At 44.5% G+C, this 18,274-nt stretch overlaps 2 protein-coding genes across 4 annotated transcripts in view; one reads left to right on the top strand and one right to left on the bottom strand.

The window, feature by feature from the left end:
• Positions 1–792: 792 nt before the first annotated feature.
• tap1 (transporter 1, ATP-binding cassette, sub-family B (MDR/TAP)) lies at positions 793–8,063 on the top strand. 2 transcript variants are annotated; one of them, XM_080857903.1, is made up of 13 exons: positions 793–991; positions 1,300–1,640; positions 1,922–2,114; positions 2,600–2,714; positions 2,858–2,988; positions 3,420–3,625; positions 3,897–4,094; positions 4,307–4,435; positions 5,503–5,691; positions 5,996–6,169; positions 6,404–6,563; positions 6,794–6,930; positions 7,127–8,063. In XM_080857903.1, the coding sequence occupies exons 2-13, from the start codon at positions 1,320–1,322 to the stop codon at positions 7,385–7,387; spliced, it is 2,214 nt and encodes a 737-aa protein (XP_080714029.1). In that variant the 5' UTR covers positions 793–991; positions 1,300–1,319; the 3' UTR covers positions 7,388–8,063. The 2 variants fall into 2 exon arrangements, with proteins under 2 accessions (XP_080714029.1, XP_080714030.1); XM_080857904.1 differs by lacking the exon at positions 5,503–5,691.
• A 3,691-nt stretch (positions 8,064–11,754) lies between these two features.
• brd2b (bromodomain containing 2b) overlaps positions 11,755–18,274 on the bottom strand; it is a 13,893-nt gene continuing 7,373 nt past the window's right edge. For both annotated transcript variants that reach the window (XM_080857897.1, XM_080857898.1), the window contains exons 7-12: positions 17,779–17,907; positions 17,143–17,409; positions 15,048–15,370; positions 13,786–14,090; positions 13,115–13,243; positions 11,755–11,987 (exon numbers count right to left, since the gene is read on the bottom strand). In XM_080857897.1, coding sequence (XP_080714023.1) covers positions 11,857–11,987; positions 13,115–13,243; positions 13,786–14,090; positions 15,048–15,370; positions 17,143–17,409; positions 17,779–17,907 — 1,284 coding nt within the window. In that variant the 3' untranslated portion in view covers positions 11,755–11,856. The remainder of the gene's footprint in view (positions 11,988–13,114; positions 13,244–13,785; positions 14,091–15,047; positions 15,371–17,142; positions 17,410–17,778; positions 17,908–18,274) is intronic.

The raw sequence follows: 18,274 nt of genomic DNA, 5'->3' as shown, positions 1-18,274 counted from the left end.
TTTCCCAATCAGTGTACTTTTCTCAAAATACATACAGTATGAAAAAAAGAACATAACATTTTCAGACCAAACAACAGATGCACTTTGGAATATTTGAATATGGGTTAAACCCCATCTGTCCCAGCCTGTTCACTGCCATGTTATATGAATCCTTGAGGGTCCAGATCTATACTGCTCAACATGCTGGTCCTAGTTGAGTGCAGACCATAATATGTCTGTATCTGGAATGTAGTTCCCTGCTATAACAATGTCATTGTCGTGGGGGATCGGCAAATGTATTTGCAGCTAGTTATATCTGCACCTGTTTGCTTTTTTACAGTCATTGGTAATATATTCATTCTTGCTCATTTTCATTCTTAAAATCACTCCTTTCTTTTAAATCACCTCCAGTCTCAAATCAAGGTAATCTGGTCAAGATAACAGTATATCAGTCAACATAGTCAACGCTATGGAAAATGGAAAATCTGAACATGTGATTACTTCAGTCACCACAGGATGTCGCACTACAAAAACTATCACAAAAACAACTTCGCAAGGTTACACGGTCGTAGGAGCATTGCCGTAATTTGATTGGTTTACAGATAACACGTGGAATGGTGAACTTTATCAGTTTGGGACGTATGCGCTGAAATAAGCTTTTATTTCGTGTAATAAGACACAGTAAAACACTTACATTATTACATTAATTAAATGTGCATTATTTGTACTCCGAACAGTTTACATAATTGCAGACTAACAACATGGGGGCGTGCCACTGCCAAGTCTTATCCTTTGTCGGCTTTTACTTTCGGTTCCATGCCTTGTCTGGAAAGTCCGGGCATTTCTAATAATCGAGATGTAGGTAGCTGTAGTTTGCTGTATGTTCATGCCATCCTTGTACTCGGTGGAATCACTGTGACTATTCCTTGATTTTCAGAACTACAGAACAGTGGAGAAGAATAAACAGCGTAAGAGAGGACAGCATTCTGTCAAGTCACTCTTTTTTCCCCATGTAAGTATACTGTTAACTGAAGTTTGGATTGTATTTATTCTTCTAAATACCTGCACTTTTATTTTAAAGATACAATGTGCAATGCCATGTGCAGTTTTGGAAAAATATTAAGGATGGTGTTGCTAGTTTTCAATTATTCAAGTGAAAGTGAAAGTGCTGAAAATTTTGTCACATCCTCGTCTTCACATTTAGATTTATGTACAAGCCACGTTAGTCCAAGTTTTTTTCTTTCTTTTTTAAACCCTCTCACAATAGTGAAAGACGAACTTATGGCTTCTTCTCTGTTGCTTCTTTCCTGAATTATTTAGCCAGACCGTGCCGTTCCGGGATGCAGAAAATGTCGTACTTCTCGCCACTACTACATATATTGGTGGATATATGTGTGGTTCAAGGTGTTCGCCATGCCCAGCTATCCTCCTTCCTTATCCCGCGTCCTTTCGTGGTCCTGTGGGCAGGGGGGCTGCTCCGAGCTGGCGCCCAACTCTTTCTCACTCGCACCTACCCTGGCACCCTGCCCTGGATGAAGACCCTTGAAGGGGTGCAGACGCAGTGTGTTCTCAGCTTATTGTCTCCAGCGTACATCACCTTTCTCTGGGCCGTTGGGCAGTCAACCGTGGAGCTGCTGTGGGGATGGCATTCTTGGGAAGCGGTATGAGCCAACCCTATTAACCTACACATGTACAACACTGATGTATTTGTAATTCTGAACCGCTTTATATGATAGTCATCAGTTATCCAGTTCACTGAAGTGTATGTTATTAGGCCTAATGTTAGAAGCAATATGACGGGATTGTTGACTGTATAGTCATTAAGCAATACAATAAGGCAAGTAGCTGTGTGATGTAATGTAAAAAAAAAAAAAAAAAGAGAGAGAAGTATATAGAGTCTAGTACATTTGTGAAATAACCCTGTTCTGTCGAATGTTTACAGTTGCTACAGAATTATGTGGTGGTGGCTGTGTCCCTGCTGTACTGGACCCGCTATATGCCAAACATCCTCTCAGAGAAGACGCCAAAACCTGCCAAAAAGAATGGGGCCTCCCTGCAAAGGTTGCTAGGATACATGAGGCCATATGCCTGGCGTTTCACTGCAGTCATCTCCTTAGTTATTGCTTCCTCATTGGGTATGCTTGACCTTTGTGATTATCACACACATTGCTCAGTAAATCAGTCACAGCAATGTGAAATATGAAAATATGAAATGTCTTGAACTGTGTTGCGATTTCATCAAGGGGGCAGATTATTTAATTTCGCTCTCAGACACAGTCCTAATTTTCTACCTACCTGCATTATATTTCTTGACATTTATGGCTAAGAATTTAGTGATGAAGCCCTTCTACACTTAATTTCTTGCATTTCTATTGTGCCTATTTACCGTGCGGCAGAACATTATTTTATAATGAAAGTGAAAGTGGGAGCGCAAGAAGGAAAGTTACAGAATATATCGCAGTAATCATAAAATGCCATCTCATAGCTTTTCACGCCAGTCTCTCAGTGAGATTGGCTACACCAAAGATTTTGGAGAAAGGGTGGTGAATTCATATTGAATGAACTGATGTGGCAGTACTTGGTAGGCACCCTCAGATGTGACATATTTTTTTGATATTAGGTGAGATGGCCATTCCACACTATACGGGCAAGATGACTGATTGGATCATGAATGAAGACGAGCCTGAGGCCTTTGCTCATGCCATTAAAGTCATGTCACTGATCACCATCATGAGGTGAGAAACGACTTTAAGACTGACAAAAGTCTCCAGTTTAGTTTTCTTTTTATTAAACTTCAAACAGATAGTATTATGGCGAATACACTTTATAGTGCAGACTTAAACATCTGTACCATCTTTTTTTTTGCTTGTGTTGGCAGTGCGTTGTGTGAGTTTGTGTGCGACCTCATATACAACGTCACCATGAGCAGTATCCACACATTCATCCAGGGCCTGGTCTTCAAGTCAGTGCTCAAACAGGAAATCGCGTTCTTTGACAAGTCAACTACAGGTAGGTTATCAGTCAGTTGAACAGTTTGAACATATGACCCTCTGCATACTGCTTTAAAACCCATTATAAAATGCAGCTGTTCTCATTAAGTGGTCTTCAGCAACCAACTGTTTCTTTAAAATTGATAGATTAATTAACTGAGAAGAATGATTTTATCATAATGTCAACATACTTAATTGTCCACAACATATTTAAGTCTGTTTTTCTTGCTCATTTGCCTGAGTGTGAGGATCCCATTGAAATGAGTGAACATTACTAGTAGAGTATGAATACTTATTTTCATACTAATTGAGGTTAATGAATGAGACTCTGGTCAGTGTCTGCAGTCTTTGGGGGATTAAAAAAACGTTGCAGCTCATGTGCAAACCATAGCTATGAAATGAGACCCTCCGATACACACCTTGAGCTGTGGTCTCCTTGCTTCGCCTCAGGTGATATCGTGTCGCGAATCACCACGGACACCAACACCATGAGCGAGTCCTTGAGTGAGAAGCTGAGTTTGTTGATGTGGTACTTCTGGAGGGTCATCTTCCTGTTCTGCTTTATGATCAACCTCTCCTGGAAGCTGTCGCTCTTCACCTGCATGGGCCTGCCCATCATCTGGGTCATTCCACAGATCTCCGGAAAGTTCTATCAGGTATGCGGAATTTATGCCTGTGGGTTTAGTTGTAAAATGGTCAAAACGCATATGTTCTGAGGTGTCGGCATTGTTCTCCATGAACATATTTGAGCCACCCAAATTCAGATATGCTAAGCCACTGGCCTGTGTTGTTTGCTATTCAGTTTTAATATGATGGTTGAGAAGGTCCCCAGACATGTTTTGTTTGTTTATAGACACAGAAACAGGTTAAGAGCAACAGTGGAGCGCTTAGCTGAGGTTTCACATTGTGTCTCTTCTCTCACCCCAGCAACTGTCAAAGGACGTCCAAGAGTCTCTTGCCAAAGCTAATGACGTTGCCATAGAGACGTTCTCCTCCATGAAGACGGTGCGGAGCTTTGCCAATGAGGATGGGGAGGCGGAGCGGTACAATAAGAGGCTGCAGGAGACCTACTCCCTCAACAAGAAGGAAGCAGCAGCCTACGCAGTCTCCACATGGACCAACAGTGTAAGCTGACTATGATGTCATATCCTGAACATGAGTGCTGACTCTGATGTCATATCCTGAACACGAGTGCTTGATGTGTCACTTGACTGTAATAATTGTGCGTTATACTATGACTCATTTGCATGTGGAGTGATGGGGCTTTATTAAGGTGTTGAGATTTTAAGGTACATGTCAGATTAAGACTGAACAAGTAGCACCTTTGTTTCTTCTAGATGTCCAGTCTGGCTCTGAAGGTCAGCATCTTATATTACGGTGGACGCCTGGTGACAGGGGATGATGTCAGCAGTGGAGACCTGGTGTCGTTCGTCCTGTATGAGCTGCAGTTCAGCAGCGCGGTGGAGGTAAGGGACCCACACTGCAAAATGAATCAAATCCCCAAGGGTCAAGGGTCACAGCCGCCTGTGTTTGATCTGTGTGCAGAGATAGTGATGGTGGTACTTCTGCCAGAACAGTTTAAACAGGTGACATTAAACCAGACTACCTCAGGACAGCTTGAACAGGTAACACCAAACCAGGCTTGCTCAGAACAGTTAGACCCGGTAACACCAAACCAGGCTTGCTCAGAACAGCTTGACCAGGTAACACCAAACCAGGCTTGCTCAGAACAGTTTGACCCGGTAACACCAAACCAGACTACCTCAGAACAGTTTGACCAGGTAACACCAAACCAGGCTTGCTCAGAACAGTTTGAACTGGTAACACCGAACCAGGCTTGCTCAGAACAGTTTGACCAGGTTACATCAAACCAGGCTTGCTCAGAACAGTTTGACCCGGTAACACCAAACCAGACTACCTCAGAACAGTTTGACCAGGTAACACCAAACCAGTCTTGCTCAGAACAGCTTGACCAGGTAACACCAAACCAGGCTTGCTCAGAACAGCTTGACCAGGTAACAACAAACCAGGCTTGCTCAGAACAGTTTGAACTGGTAACACCAAACCAGGTTTGCTCAAAAGTTTAAACAGGTTACACCAAACCAGGTTTGCTCAAAGGTTTAAACAGGTAACATCAAACCAGGTTGGCGCAAAAGTTTAAACAGGTAACACCAAACCAGGCTTGCTCAATAGTTTAAACAGGTAACACCAAACCAGGCTTGCTCAGAACAGTTTGACCAGGTAACACCAAACCTGGCTTGCTGAGGCACACTGCCTCACAAAGAGCTTTATCATTTTTGGCCTCCTAGATTGTTATCAGCCATGATTTGAAAAAGAAATGTGCTGCTACTGTTCCTGTTTCCTGAGTCTGGTCAGTCTATTGAATTCCTGACAGTTCTGCAGATGGGATCTACTTATAAAACGGTTTCAGTAAGCTTAGAATGCTCTGCATCCTAAATTGATGTAAACGAGCAGAAAAGATAGAGTAGGGAAATGCTTTAAAAAAAAAAGTTTTGAATTCCTTGTGCTGCAGGTGTTGATGAACTACTACCCTCATGTGAAGAAGGCCATTGGTGGCTCAGAGAAGATCTTTGAGTATGTGGATAGAAGTCCTGAGATTCCACCCGATGGGACTTTGGCACCGCAAAAACTAAATGGATATGTGGAGTTCAAGAATGTTACCTTCTCTTATCCAAAGAGGCCAGACACAGCGATACTTAAGGTAAGTGTTTTGTGTTTCCTACGTGGTGTGTGTGTGTGTGTGTGTGTGTGTGTGTGTGTGTGTGTGTGTGTGTGTGTGTGTGTGTGTGTGTGTGTGTGTGTGTGTGTGTGTGTGTGTGTGTTTGTGTGTGTGTGTGTGTGTGTGTGTGTGATAGAGAGAGAGAAAGAGAGAGCGAGAGAGCGCGCAGAAGTGGTTCTTATTTTTAACATCACCTTAACCTTTCCTGTATTTCTGGTTCTCACCTCCTCATATTCACTCCATCTTGTCCATCTCTGTGGTTTGCTTATCTATTCTCTCTCTGCAGGGGCTGTCCCTGAAGCTGAAGCCTGGCCAGATGACCGCGCTGGTGGGGCCCTCTGGTGGTGGGAAGAGCACCTGTGTGAATCTGCTGGAGAGGTTCTACCAGCCGGAGCAGGGATGCATCCTGCTGGACGGAGAGCCACTGCTCAGCTACCAGGACCAGTACCTGCACCAAAAGGTTCCCTGAACATCTATTCAGTATTAAATATCTACAGTGTATCAATTAATCTCACAGTTTCTGAACAGTAACCTATTCTGTAAAGTGTTTTATCACTTTAAACTACATACAACAAATTCAGAGTATTCAAACATTCCTGATGAACCACTGTTTAACTTCCTTTTTATAGTGTATTAGTGTTGTACTCAGTATTGTGTGTCATAGGAAATTAATGTATTTGTGTCTTCTGTCCAGATAAGTGTGGTGTGTCAGGAGCCCAAGCTGTTTGCTCGCAGTCTGAAGGAGAACATCAAATATGGCAAAGAGGACGCCTCTGATGAGGACATGATACAGGCAGCCAAAAGTGCCTATGCTCATGACTTCATCACCAAGCTGCAGGACGGCTACGACACAGGTAAGTCTCAGGCTGCATTTGAGATTGATGGACAAGTTCAAGTGTCTTTGAGAACTTTTGAAAGCGCTATTTAAGTGTGATGTATTATTATTATTATTATTATTATTAAGTCTTTGTGCTGATATGCTACATACTGGATGTCCAAAGTTGCCTTTTCCTGAGGTGTCAGCTGTTATTTCTTGAAAGTTTTGTTTTCGGCTGAAGCTTAGTCTCTTGTATATTTTTCAAAGATGCCGGCGCCAAAGGAGACAGGGTCTCTGGTGGTCAGAAACAGCGTATAGCCATCGCCAGAGCCCTCATCGGGAAGCCCAAAATCCTTGTGCTGGATGATGCGACCAGCTCACTGGACACGAAGAGTGAAGAATGTGTAAGGAGATCAGGAATATACACAATCTAATCAGTCGTCATTAAACTATATAGCATTGATCACTGTCAGAGCATAGTCAGACTTGTCTACTTTCAAACCTAGTTTGAAGTGCATTTGTGTCAGTCTGTGTGTGTCTGTGTGTGTGTGTCTTTGTGTGTGTGTGTGTGTGTGTGTGTGTGTGTGTGTGCGTGCGTAGGTCTTCGAGGCTCTGGCTGAGATGAGGAAGAAGCAGCAGTGCTCCGTGCTTCTGATCGCCCACCGGCTGAGCGCCGTGGAGAAGGCCGACCACATCGTCTTCCTCCAGGACGGGGAGGTCAAGGAGGAGGGCACCCATGACGAGCTCGTCCAGATAGAGGAGGGTCTGTACGCCGAGTTTGTGAAGAAGCAGAACACCGCCATCCATCGCAATGCCGGGGAGGAGACGATTTGTGAGGAGCAAGAGGCCTCATCGCCTTGAGTCTTAAGGGGAAATTGGGACTTTTTTACCTGGGCCCTATTTTCACTAGCGACAAAAACGATCGAAATCGGCCCAGTATTGAGTTAGAATGCTATAACCGGCTATACAATGTATGTGCTTACATCAATACCTGTAAAGAAACTGTAGAACAGATGCTTGCCCCGTGGGATTAGTTTGTATAGGCGTTTTGTTGTTGCTGGTTATAGCGTTCTAACTCAATACTGGGTCGATTCCGATCATTAATTATTCTTATTAAAACTTTGGACCCAAAAAGATCTAAAATTAGGTCCAAGGTTGAAAAATCCCAAATGTCACTGGTCAAATGTCTCTCTTTCACAATAGGGACAAACTAAATTTATGTTGAGATGAGTCAAATGTATCTCTTTCACAATAGGGACAAACTATGTTGAGATAAGTTAAACTGTCTCCCTTTCACCATAAGAACAGACTAAGTTGAAATTATTTTTGTTTGATTTAGCTTTGGAGGCCATTTGGTCCTCATAACAAATTGAAACTACTATCATTTGTCACGCCACAATTGGTATTTTAATTTCATTCTTATGCTTGACTTTACTTTTTATTGAAACATATAGTATACTCTTTAATAACATGATAGTATGTTATAATGGCAAGCATTGCCCGTTTCATTGTCTGTTGTGCTATTGATTAAAGACCAGAAATGCCAGTTCTCACGTAATATTGAATCAGTTTAGTTTTGGCAACTAAAACAGCACTCCTCCTGAGCACCCATGATGCCTTATCATTTGAGGTGTGTAAGGTTAAGATATTTAAGGAATCTAAGATGTATATTTATTTAATTGGATTTTGTAGATAGTTTCTCCACACCACTGCAGCAATTGTGACAGCGATCATTATTCAGGCAGAGTCACTAAGAGTGCCTAACAGACCATTTTACAACCCTTTCAGTGTCATTCTGAATAAATGTGTTTTATAAAAAAAAACTCCACTCTTTGTAGGCATGTTTATTTGCATCAGCATTGTTGTTAATGTAGTTTTTAAGGTTATGACCCTCAGTGGCTGTTGAGCAGATGTGTGCTAGAATGCCCATATCCGTCTTTACTCAGTGTGGTACGCCAGAGAGCAGCTATATTTAGTGTAGCACGTACAGCCTAATGTGGGAGAGAGGCTGTGGTGAAATAAGAGCTTCATCTGTGGTGGCAGTTCTGGATGAATCTCTGCAAAATTCTGTCTTCAGCTTCTGCCTTCTCTGCAGTGTCATGCATCACCTGGGACTTCTGCTAGCTCTTCCAAGAATCTGTGAGAAGAACTTTTTATTCTAGCGCAGAAACAGTTCTAAGAATTCCTGCTCTGACCCATATGCAAACTTCTGTGTGGTTTCTATGGAAACACATTTGACATCATCAGATAATTCCACACACAGTGGCCGACTTGGAGCTGGAAGGCTTTTCGTCTTTTCCTGCCACTTTTGTCTGCCCACATCAAAGCCTCTCGGCAGGAGGCCGTCCTGTGGAAGCCGCAGACCGCCTCGGCGGTAAACAATTGGCTTTGCCTCTGCTTCCAAACAACAAAGCAGCCATGACGTGGTTTTTACAGGAAGCCGATTCCAGGAGACAGGAATTCAGATAAATGGGACACTCCAGACTAGAGAAGTGCCATGAAATTAAATTAGGACACAACAAAATCCGCACAACTAATATTGAAACTGTTGTTGTGAGCATCTGTCAGAACAAGGGGCAAACTTAAACCTTTGTCACTTCTACATGCCTAGTGACAGATGATGATGGTGGTACTGGCGTCCAATCAGAAAAATGGAGCTAGAGGTGGAAACTCCAGAGAGAGGCCCATTGGACTGGTGCCTCCTGGCGACGTGTCATGGGGTTTGCCCAGGGTGCCAGCTCTAGACAGTCAGCTCCCTCTTGTGGATGTTGGTGATAAGCGCGCAATAAGGAAGCGATAAGACAAGGTCGTGCATCAACACAAATATGGAGTCTGTGAGAGCCGTTCACACCCACATGAGGAAGCTATGAAATTGGTTTCTTGATCGTTCGGTCGACCATGTAGGTTGTATGCGATTACAAAGACAATGAAGGCTTTTCTATTCTTTCTAATGTGCAAAAAAAGCTTACAGGACTTCCAGTCCTGTAGGTCCATATTTAATAATAAAATAATATAGGAGGAACAGAAATTATAGTAAGGAGCCATGGTCAAATGTGCGTTAAAAATAAAACGCACATTTGACCATGGCTCCCTACTATAGTCTCTGTTCCTCCTATATGGCCATGGGGTATAACAGGACCAGGAACCGGCCACTCTAGAAGGGATTGCTGTCTATAGCTATAGTCTCTGTTCCGCCGATATGGCCATGGGGCATAACAGGACCAGGAACAGGCCACTCTGAAAAGGATTACTGTCTATGTAATTCCTGTCTGCAATTTGACACAGTTGGCTAATAAGTTTGCACCATGTTCAACGGCTAATTGTTCAAACATGTAGGACTGTGGGGGCAGTAATTAGACACCTAATAAGAACAGAACAAAAACAAGATGATCACTCACAGGTGTATACATGCCCGAGTATGAGCCTGATTATAAACCAGCTCATTAGGCCCCCTAGTTCCATTCAAACTGAATGGCATTTGAAGACAAATCTGCCTTATTAATATTATTATTATTACATTCAGGACCAAACACCCTTGCTTGTGTCTCCAGGCCAAACAGTTTATAACAAAAAGATGAAAGGCTTTTTAAAGAACAAAATCTCTTTTAATATGTACAGCCGAGAGATGATGTTTGTTGATGCAGCCAGAAGCTATATTAAACCAAGTTGTACAATATTCAAAAACTCAACAGTGGATATTCAGATAGTCTAACATTTTTTTTGTTGTTTTTTTTTTTTACTGAAAAGGGAGGGGGGAAAAAAACAAAAAGAAAAAATAGAAGACACAAATAGAATCATGATCTACAGTACAACTGTTATACAAGGAATGGCGTGAAGACCAGTTCTTTTTAGCTTAAGTCATTTTTTTTCCTCTGTACATGTGTCCTTGCTAATGCGTTAGCATTTAATGTGTCTTGTCCTGAGGTAACATAGTACAAATAATACAATAGTTCGCTAAGTACGAGCATAAAAATCAAGCGTAAACTAGCACCATCCCCTCTAGTTCAGACAAGCCGTCACTAGAGTGTCCAATTCCAACCTTTGTTTTTTTTTTACAGTACCGACCCCCAGACACAGGTGACATATCTGTGGTTCAGAGAGAGATGTGAGGTGAGAGTGCTCTCATGAAAACAGCAGCAAAAGAAAATAGCTTCTGCCATCCCTGGCCAGACGAAAACAGCCAGACAGTGAAAAAACAACAACTGTGGATTGTTTTCTACAAGCCAGTATCGGGTAAAGACAATATTGACAGGACAGAACAAAAATATAATGGGGGGAAATGAATAGCGTAATCTATTAGAAACACATCAAAAGCTGGGCCAAAGTGATGCACACACTGTACGTATAGGGGACACAGACATATAAGCTAAAACACTTCACTGCTAACACATCGAAGGCTTCCATTTTAAATGGTTGTGACCGGTGATTCTCTCATACAGTATGAGAATACATTTTCAGGTGTTGTACAATGCAGGAGGTGCTAGACAGGACAGATGACTTAAAATGACCCTACATCATGAATCGAAAGAACCTCCGTCCTTATAATGGACATGTGCTTCTGAAAGGAAGTTCACCGTATCATTTACACGTTCGTCATGTACTGTAACGACCACCGCCTACAACCACCCCAGCGAGGGCTCTTCTGTGTCCCCAGACGGACGACCGTCACAACTAAGCAATGCAACATCACAAGCTCGTATCCAGCTGAGATGCTCTTAGTGTTTGCAGCAAAGGGATTGGGTTTTTTTTTTTTTTGTAACACTGACAAAAAAAAGAAAAGGGGGATAAAAAAAAACCAAACAAAACCTAAAACAAAAGAAAAAAAAAACTCCTTTCGGGGGTCCCAGTTGCTGATTGACAGCTCAGAGGAACCAATCGAGATCCAGATGTCCCCACCACACTCTCTTCTTCTCTCCTCCTCTTCTCTTCTGCTCTTCTTGTTCTCTCCCACTATGGGCTGCTCCTTAAAATGCTTCTTTATGAAAGAAAATTATAATCCTTATAATCTGTACAGCTATTTACACCGAAACCAAGAGGACAGGCTGCTAAGAGAGGGTCTTGCAGTCAGGGGGGTGGGTACCAGGGTCTTAGGGGGTTGGTCCATCTCCTCTGCACATGCTGGGGGAGTTGATGTGTCTCTTATACCCCCCCCCCCCCCCCCCCGCCCCCACTTGGTATAGCCCCTGTAGTCCACCCCCCCTGAACCCTCACTCCTTCTGGACCTGGTCTGATCCCTGAGTTCTGGCAGTCTCTCTCTCTCTCTCTCTCTCTTTCTCCTCTTTTTTTTTTCTTTCATTCACACCCTCTCTTTTCCTGTTGGGAATGCAGGCTCAGTCCGAGTCACTGGTGTCGGAAGAAGAGGAGGAGGAGGAGGACGACGACGAAGAGTCCGAGCTGGAACTGCTGGCACTGAGACGAGAGGGCACCGAGGGATGGGTCTCCGCCGCATTGGGCTTCTCCACTGAGAGAGAGAGAGAGAGAGAAAGAAAGAAAGAGAGAGAGAGAGAGAGAGAGAGAGAACATTGAATTAAAGTTTAAAAACTACTTCGACACAATCTTTAAAAGAACATACTAAAAATACTCCCAAATCATTCCCTCACGATATGAATTAAATACAAATACACAGAGGTGCAGGATGCAACATTCACACCTGAGTCAAGGGACCCAGCCGTGACTTAATGAAGCGGAAAGATGTGAAAGGAAACAGCCAGGGAAGTGGGAAAGCCAGAAGAAGGAGGAGGACAGAGAAAGAAATCAATGTAAGGTGTGTGTGTGTGTGACTGTGTGTGTGTGACTGTGTGTGTGACTGTGGTGTGTGGGGAGAGGACAGAGAAAGAAATCAATGTAAGGTGTGTGTGTGTGTGTGACTGTGTGTGTGTGGGTGTGTGTGACTGTGTGTGTGACTGTGTGTGTGACTGTGGTGTGTGGGGAGAGGACAGAGAAAGAAATCAATGGAAGGCCACCAGAGAGGATGAGAGCTGTGGGAGAGTGATGTTATATTTAAAGTCTTAGGGGGCGGAGAGGAGATCCAGAATGAGGCTGAGGGTGATGTGATGGCAGGCTGGGGTTTAAGCTCCATTAAACATTCACTATCGGCCTGCTGCACCCGGCCACAGGAACTACGGGCCCGAGAGACGTCTAGACAGGGCTGTGTGTGTGTGTGTGTGTGCGTGTGTGTGTGTGTGTGTGTGTGTGTGTCTGTCCCTCTGTTGCAACCACAACAGGGATTTGGCATCTCACACACAGTTAGTTACACAGTTCATTCAGTCAGCTCTGAATGAGAGCGTGTGTGTGTGTATGTGTGGTGCCTGTTTCATGTGTGCGTGCGGCTGTTCTCCAAGCTAAAGCGGTGATGTCAGTCCTGTTACTGTGTGTGTGTGTGTGTAGGTGTGTGTGTGTGTGTGTGTGTGTGTGTGTGTGTGTGTATGAGACTGTGTGTGTGTGAGACTGTGTGTGTGTGAGACTGTTTGTGTGTGTGTGAGAGAGAGAGAGAGAGAGAGAAACACACACTCACCCTTGGGCTTCTGGGGTGTGTGTGTGTGTGTGTGTGTGTGTGTGTGAGAGAGAGAGAGAGAACCAGACACTCACCCTTGGGCTTCTGGGGTTTCTTGGCGGAGTTGAGCTGGCCACTGACGTCCTGCAGCCTCCTCTCCAGCTCCCTCCTCTTCTCCAGAGCCAGCTCCTCTTTGGACTTCCCACCGCTCACCTTCTTTACCACTGCACACACACACACACACACACACACACACACACATAAATAAATGTGAGTATGGTAATGTGAGTATGTCAACCTCAAACTAAACAGAAGTGATAACCCAGTGTTGTTACTCTCATGGTTTTCCTTTTGTACCCCCTTTAGAGCAGCAACACACACAGTTCTCAAAAGTATGTGAAAACTATAAAACACAGTATTCTTATATGTATCTTATATGTTGCCAAGCCTGTCTACTGTGTGTGTGTGTGTGTGTGTGTGTGTGTGTGTGTGAGAGAGAGAGCGAGAGAGAGATAGAGACTCACCGTAGGGCTCTGTATCTCAAATGCTGCCAAGCCTGTCTACTGTGTGTGTGTGTGTGTGTGTGTGTGTGTGAGAGACAGAGAGATAGAGACACTCACCGTAGGGCTCAGTATCTCAAATGCTGCCAAGCCTGTCTACTGTGTGTGTGTGTGTGTGTGTGTGTGTGTGTGTGTGTGTGTGTGTGTGTGTGTGTGTGTGTGTGTGTGTGTGTGTGTGTGAGAGACAGAGAGATAGAGACACTCACCGTAGGGCTTGCGGGGCTTCTTGCGCAGGCAGGTCATGACGTAGCGCTCGAGCTCTCGTAGCGTGGAGGGCTTCAGCGTCTCGAAGTCGATCTCGATCTCCTCGGGGTTGGTGTCCCGCAGCGAGGGCTCGCGCGCCTGGATGATGTGCACCACGCGGCCCAGCTTCTCCCCCGGCAGCTTGTTGATGTCCAGGCTCAGCTGCCGCTTCTCGTCGTACGACATGGGGCTGGTCTCCTCCTCCTCCTCGGAGTCGTAGTGCGGCGGCGCGTACATGGCAGCGTTAGCCTGGGCCTTCTTAGCAGGTCTGCCAGAGAAGGAGAAGAGGAGTTTAGCTTCAACAGAACTGCTAACTTGAAATAAAGGATTGTATAGCTAAAAAAGGAAGGCATTTCCGGCCTTGTGATAAATCACTCTCACTAAGTTTTCTATTATGCTTATGTTAACTAGTCTTATTTTACTATGTTGGCACTCTGAGATTCTTCTGCGATGCGTTACAAATACAATGAATTATTAATATTATAAATACAACATAGTATAACTCACTTAATTAATGTAATGCATAGGTGATACAATATCGTCCATCCAATGCAAGTTAATGTGTTGTATTATTCTCTTCAACATGATTTGAGTATGTCTTATTTATAGGTGAGAGTAATTCTGCAATTTATTTCAGATAACCATAGGAGTATGAGAATAAAACACTTTTTTTTGTTTTGAATCTGTATTCACAACTATTCTGTTGACTGCAGGCAGCTCATAGCACTAATAGTTTAAACACTACACGGACCTACAGGGCTTTCAACAGACAGTGGTGTGGGTGGGTGGGAGGACGCTCAGCAGGCTGAAGCCTCTATCCCTTGTCAAACAAGAGAAGAGGAGAGGAGGAAATAGGGACAGGATTGATGGGATGACAAAGAAATGAGACAGGTGTTATAATGACAGATGACCGAGGGAGAGAGAAAGAACGAAAGAAAGAAAGAAAGAAAGAAAAAGGGGGGAGAGAGAGAGAAAGAGGGAGGGAGAGGGAGTGAGAGAGAGAGAAAGAGAGGAAGAGAGAGTGAGGGACAGAGAGGAGAGAGGGAGGAGAGAGAGAGGGAGGATAGAGATCGGGAGAGAGAGGGAGGATAGAGTTAGGAAGGATAGAGATAGGGAGAGAGAGGGAGGATAGAGAAAGGGAGGGAGAAGAAGAGGGAGGAAGAGGGAGGATAGAGAGAGGGAGGGAGAAGAAGAGGGAGGAAGAGGGAGAGGCTGGTAGACTGACTTGTTGGTCTTGTTGCTCTTCTTGGCGGCCCCCTTCTTGCCCGCTGTGGAGGACTTCTTGACCTTGGCGGCTTTGACCGCCTTCAGCCGCTCGCGTTCCCGTTCCCTCTCCCTCTCTTGCTCCCGTTCCCTCTCTCTCTCCCTCTCTCGTTCCCTCTCTCTCTCCCGCTCGCGCTCTCGCTCCTGCTCCAGGTTCTTGCGACCGGCTTTGCGCTTGTCCGCCTTCTTCTTCTTCTTCTTGTCCTTCTTCTTCTCTCGTTTCTTCTTGGGCTTGATGATGGGGCCCTGGGAGAGTGCAGCCAGCTGCTCGTGCACTGCTCTGAGCTGAGGGGGGGGGGGACAGTGGTTAGAGCACTGCTCCACACACACACACACACACAGCATTTTAACCACACGCGCGCGCGCGCGCACACGCACACACACACACACACACACACACACACACACACACACACACACACACACACACACACACACACACACACACACACACACACACACACACACACACACACACACACAGCCTTCTAACACACACGCATGCACAGTCTTCTAACCACACACACACACACACACACACACACACACACACACACACATATTCTAACCATATATAAAGCCTTTTTAAAATATGAAAAGTAACATTTTCCAGAATTCCCATGACTGTGGCCACCCTGTTATTAACGTATACAGGAATGCTTTTCATACAACATCACCCTTGCTAGAGTGATCAGGACTTGGCCTTCCTGCCCAGGAAAGAGTTCATTTTGTCATAATGACAAGCTATTTTAGCCGGCTTGTACGCAGTTAATTAGTGAAGAAACCAATTTCTACTCAACCATTTCTAATGATCTTACTAGTGTACCTTTAGTCCACTGGTGTCCCTTTGTAAATTATAGCTCCACAGCAAACACTAGCTGCCTGAGGCAGTCAATTATATATATCGCAGCGGTCAATTTCCCCTTAATAATTGAAAAAGAAAATCTAGTATTCGTTAGAGCCACGTAATAAAAGATGTTAGAGGATAATTCACACTACTTTCATACGGATCATGCCAGCCCAGTTTTCCATATCTAATTGAATAACAATTTGACGTAAAATGTAAGAGGTCTTTGTTAAGGTCATGAAACTTTATAAAAAATGAATTGGCATGTTAAAAGATGGGTTAAAGGACTGATTGCACTTCTTGCCAGTTTAGTACATCAGCTCTTTTTTTCATTTATTCGCAAAGTAATTCAAAATTCGTTTTGTACTTTTTTAGCTCACTGCTATATCAAAAAAAAATATATATATCAAGGTTGGTGGGGGAGGACACTAATATTAACATTTATTTTGAGTGCGGTTGCGGAACTCAAACACGTGAAGGAAAGGGAGAGAGATAGAGGAGAGAGAGGAAGAGATAAGGAGAGAGGAGAGAGGGAGGATAGAGAGAGGGAGGGGGAGGAGAGAGAGAGAGAGGAAGAGAGAGGGAGGGAGATGGAGTGAGGAGAGAGAGGGAGAGGGAGGAGAGAGAGAGAGTTGTTGCATCCTGCTGCTCAGGAATCTATGGTTAGGCTATCTTTACATGGGCTAGGTTAGGTGGTTGGGTACAGTGACAGTGAGAGGACTGGCCACTAAGTCCCCAACCAACAGCGCAAGAAACGTCTTTTCCTGGGTATAACTCAGGAACTCATTACTCGCCTCGTTTATCAACAGCGTTAGATTATAAACTCCCACAGTTGGATGGTTTAACAAAATACATGTTACCGTTAGCATGACAAAACTACCTCTTGCTGCCTGAGCTCTACATGTTTGTATCTGTGTGTGTGTGTGTGTGTGTGTGTGTGTCTATCTGTGGCGGTGTGTGTGCCAGCTGGCAGTGTGTGTGTTTATTGTGTTTCCGTTAATTTGCCTAGGTGTAGACCTTGACCGGTGTGTCTTGGTGTGTGTGTGTGTGTGTGTGTGTGTGTGTGTGTGTGGCGGTGTGTGTGCCAGCCGGCAGTGTGTGTGTTTATTGCGTCTCTGTTAATTTGCCTAGGTGTAGACCTTGACCGGTGTTTGTGTGTGTGTGTGTGTTGGTGTGTGTGTGTGTGTGTACACACACAGGGTTTCCATACCTGTGTGCAGACCTGGTCCTGCAGCTCGGCGAGGCGGTGCGCTCTCTCCTCCTCGCTGTCGGAGCTGGGGCTGCTCTCGCTCTCACTCTCGCTGCTCGGCTCGCTCTCTGACGACGAGGAAGACGAGGAGGAGGACGACGAAGACGACGAGGAGTGCCTTCCCAGCATGCCCATGCTGCCGCGGCCGGCGGGCATGGCGGCCAGCTCCTCGTCCTCCTCTTCCAGGACCTCGTCCGGCATCTTGGCGTAGCGGAACTCAAACACGTCCTGATGGAAAACAAACACATACATTCATAAATACAAATAACACCAACACATGGAAAAACGTTCTCCACATACATTCAGCTATTGATAAACGAGGACATCGGCCATACCTGGAAACTCTTTCGAACAAGGTGTATAAGCAATTTATTTAATGTGATAAAACCAAATGAGGGAGTTAAAAATGTAAAATGTAATAAAAAAAAACACAGCCCTGAAAATGTAACGATATCAGTGTATTAAGTGTAATAACAGTGTATTAGTGTCGTCCTGATAAGCTAAGGTAGTTCCTTTTACTCTTCCTCCATGTTCTGCACACTTCTAAATCTCCGATCTAAAGGGCAGCTGAGCGTGAGGATGAGACCAGTATCGTACCTGCAGCTTGCGAGCCATGGCCACCACATCATGGTCTGGCGGGTTGTACTTGTAGCAGTTGGAGAACATGAGGCGGATGTCCACAGCAAACTGCTGCGCATCTCGGTACTCCCGTTCGTCCATCTTCCTCTGAGAGAGTGAACAAAGAGGAAGAACAGAGGGAAAGAGAAGAGTAGAGAGAGGTCAAGAAATGAAAGAAGGGTGAGATGATGAAAGAGGGAGAAAGAGAGAGAGAGAGAGAAAAAAAAGGTGGGCTGTGAGATTTCATAAACAGAGTCATGTAAGGCCTTGGCTCGTCAACAGAGATGGCTCGCTGAAACAGATGCTCAGGACAGAACAGTAGCTCTGTGCAAACTGCTTCAACCAAGTTGAAGATGAAGATGTGACTTCATGTCTGTTGGTGTTGTGATGTTTTGGGCATGTGTGCCTACCCTGATGACACTGAGGTCTGTTAATTAGAGAATACATCCCAAATTGGGACACTTGCTTGTTGTGG

Source organism: Sprattus sprattus, assembly GCF_963457725.1.
Source record: "Sprattus sprattus genome assembly, chromosome: 19".
Lineage (NCBI taxonomy): Eukaryota > Metazoa > Chordata > Actinopteri > Clupeiformes > Clupeidae > Sprattus > Sprattus sprattus.
This window is presented reverse-complemented; position numbering and strand designations above follow the sequence as displayed.

Bases quoted from the DNA above. Each gene is read 5' to 3' on its own strand.
- tap1 (XM_080857903.1), top strand. From the start codon at position 1,320: ATGCAGAAAATGTCGTACTTCTCGCCACTACTACATATATTGGTGGAT. The intron at 2,115-2,599 runs GTATGCTTGACC...TTTTGATATTAG, and splicing joins AGTTATTGCTTCCTCATTGG to GTGAGATGGCCATTCCACAC. The intron at 3,626-3,896 runs GTATGCGGAATT...CTCTCACCCCAG, and splicing joins TCTCCGGAAAGTTCTATCAG to CAACTGTCAAAGGACGTCCA.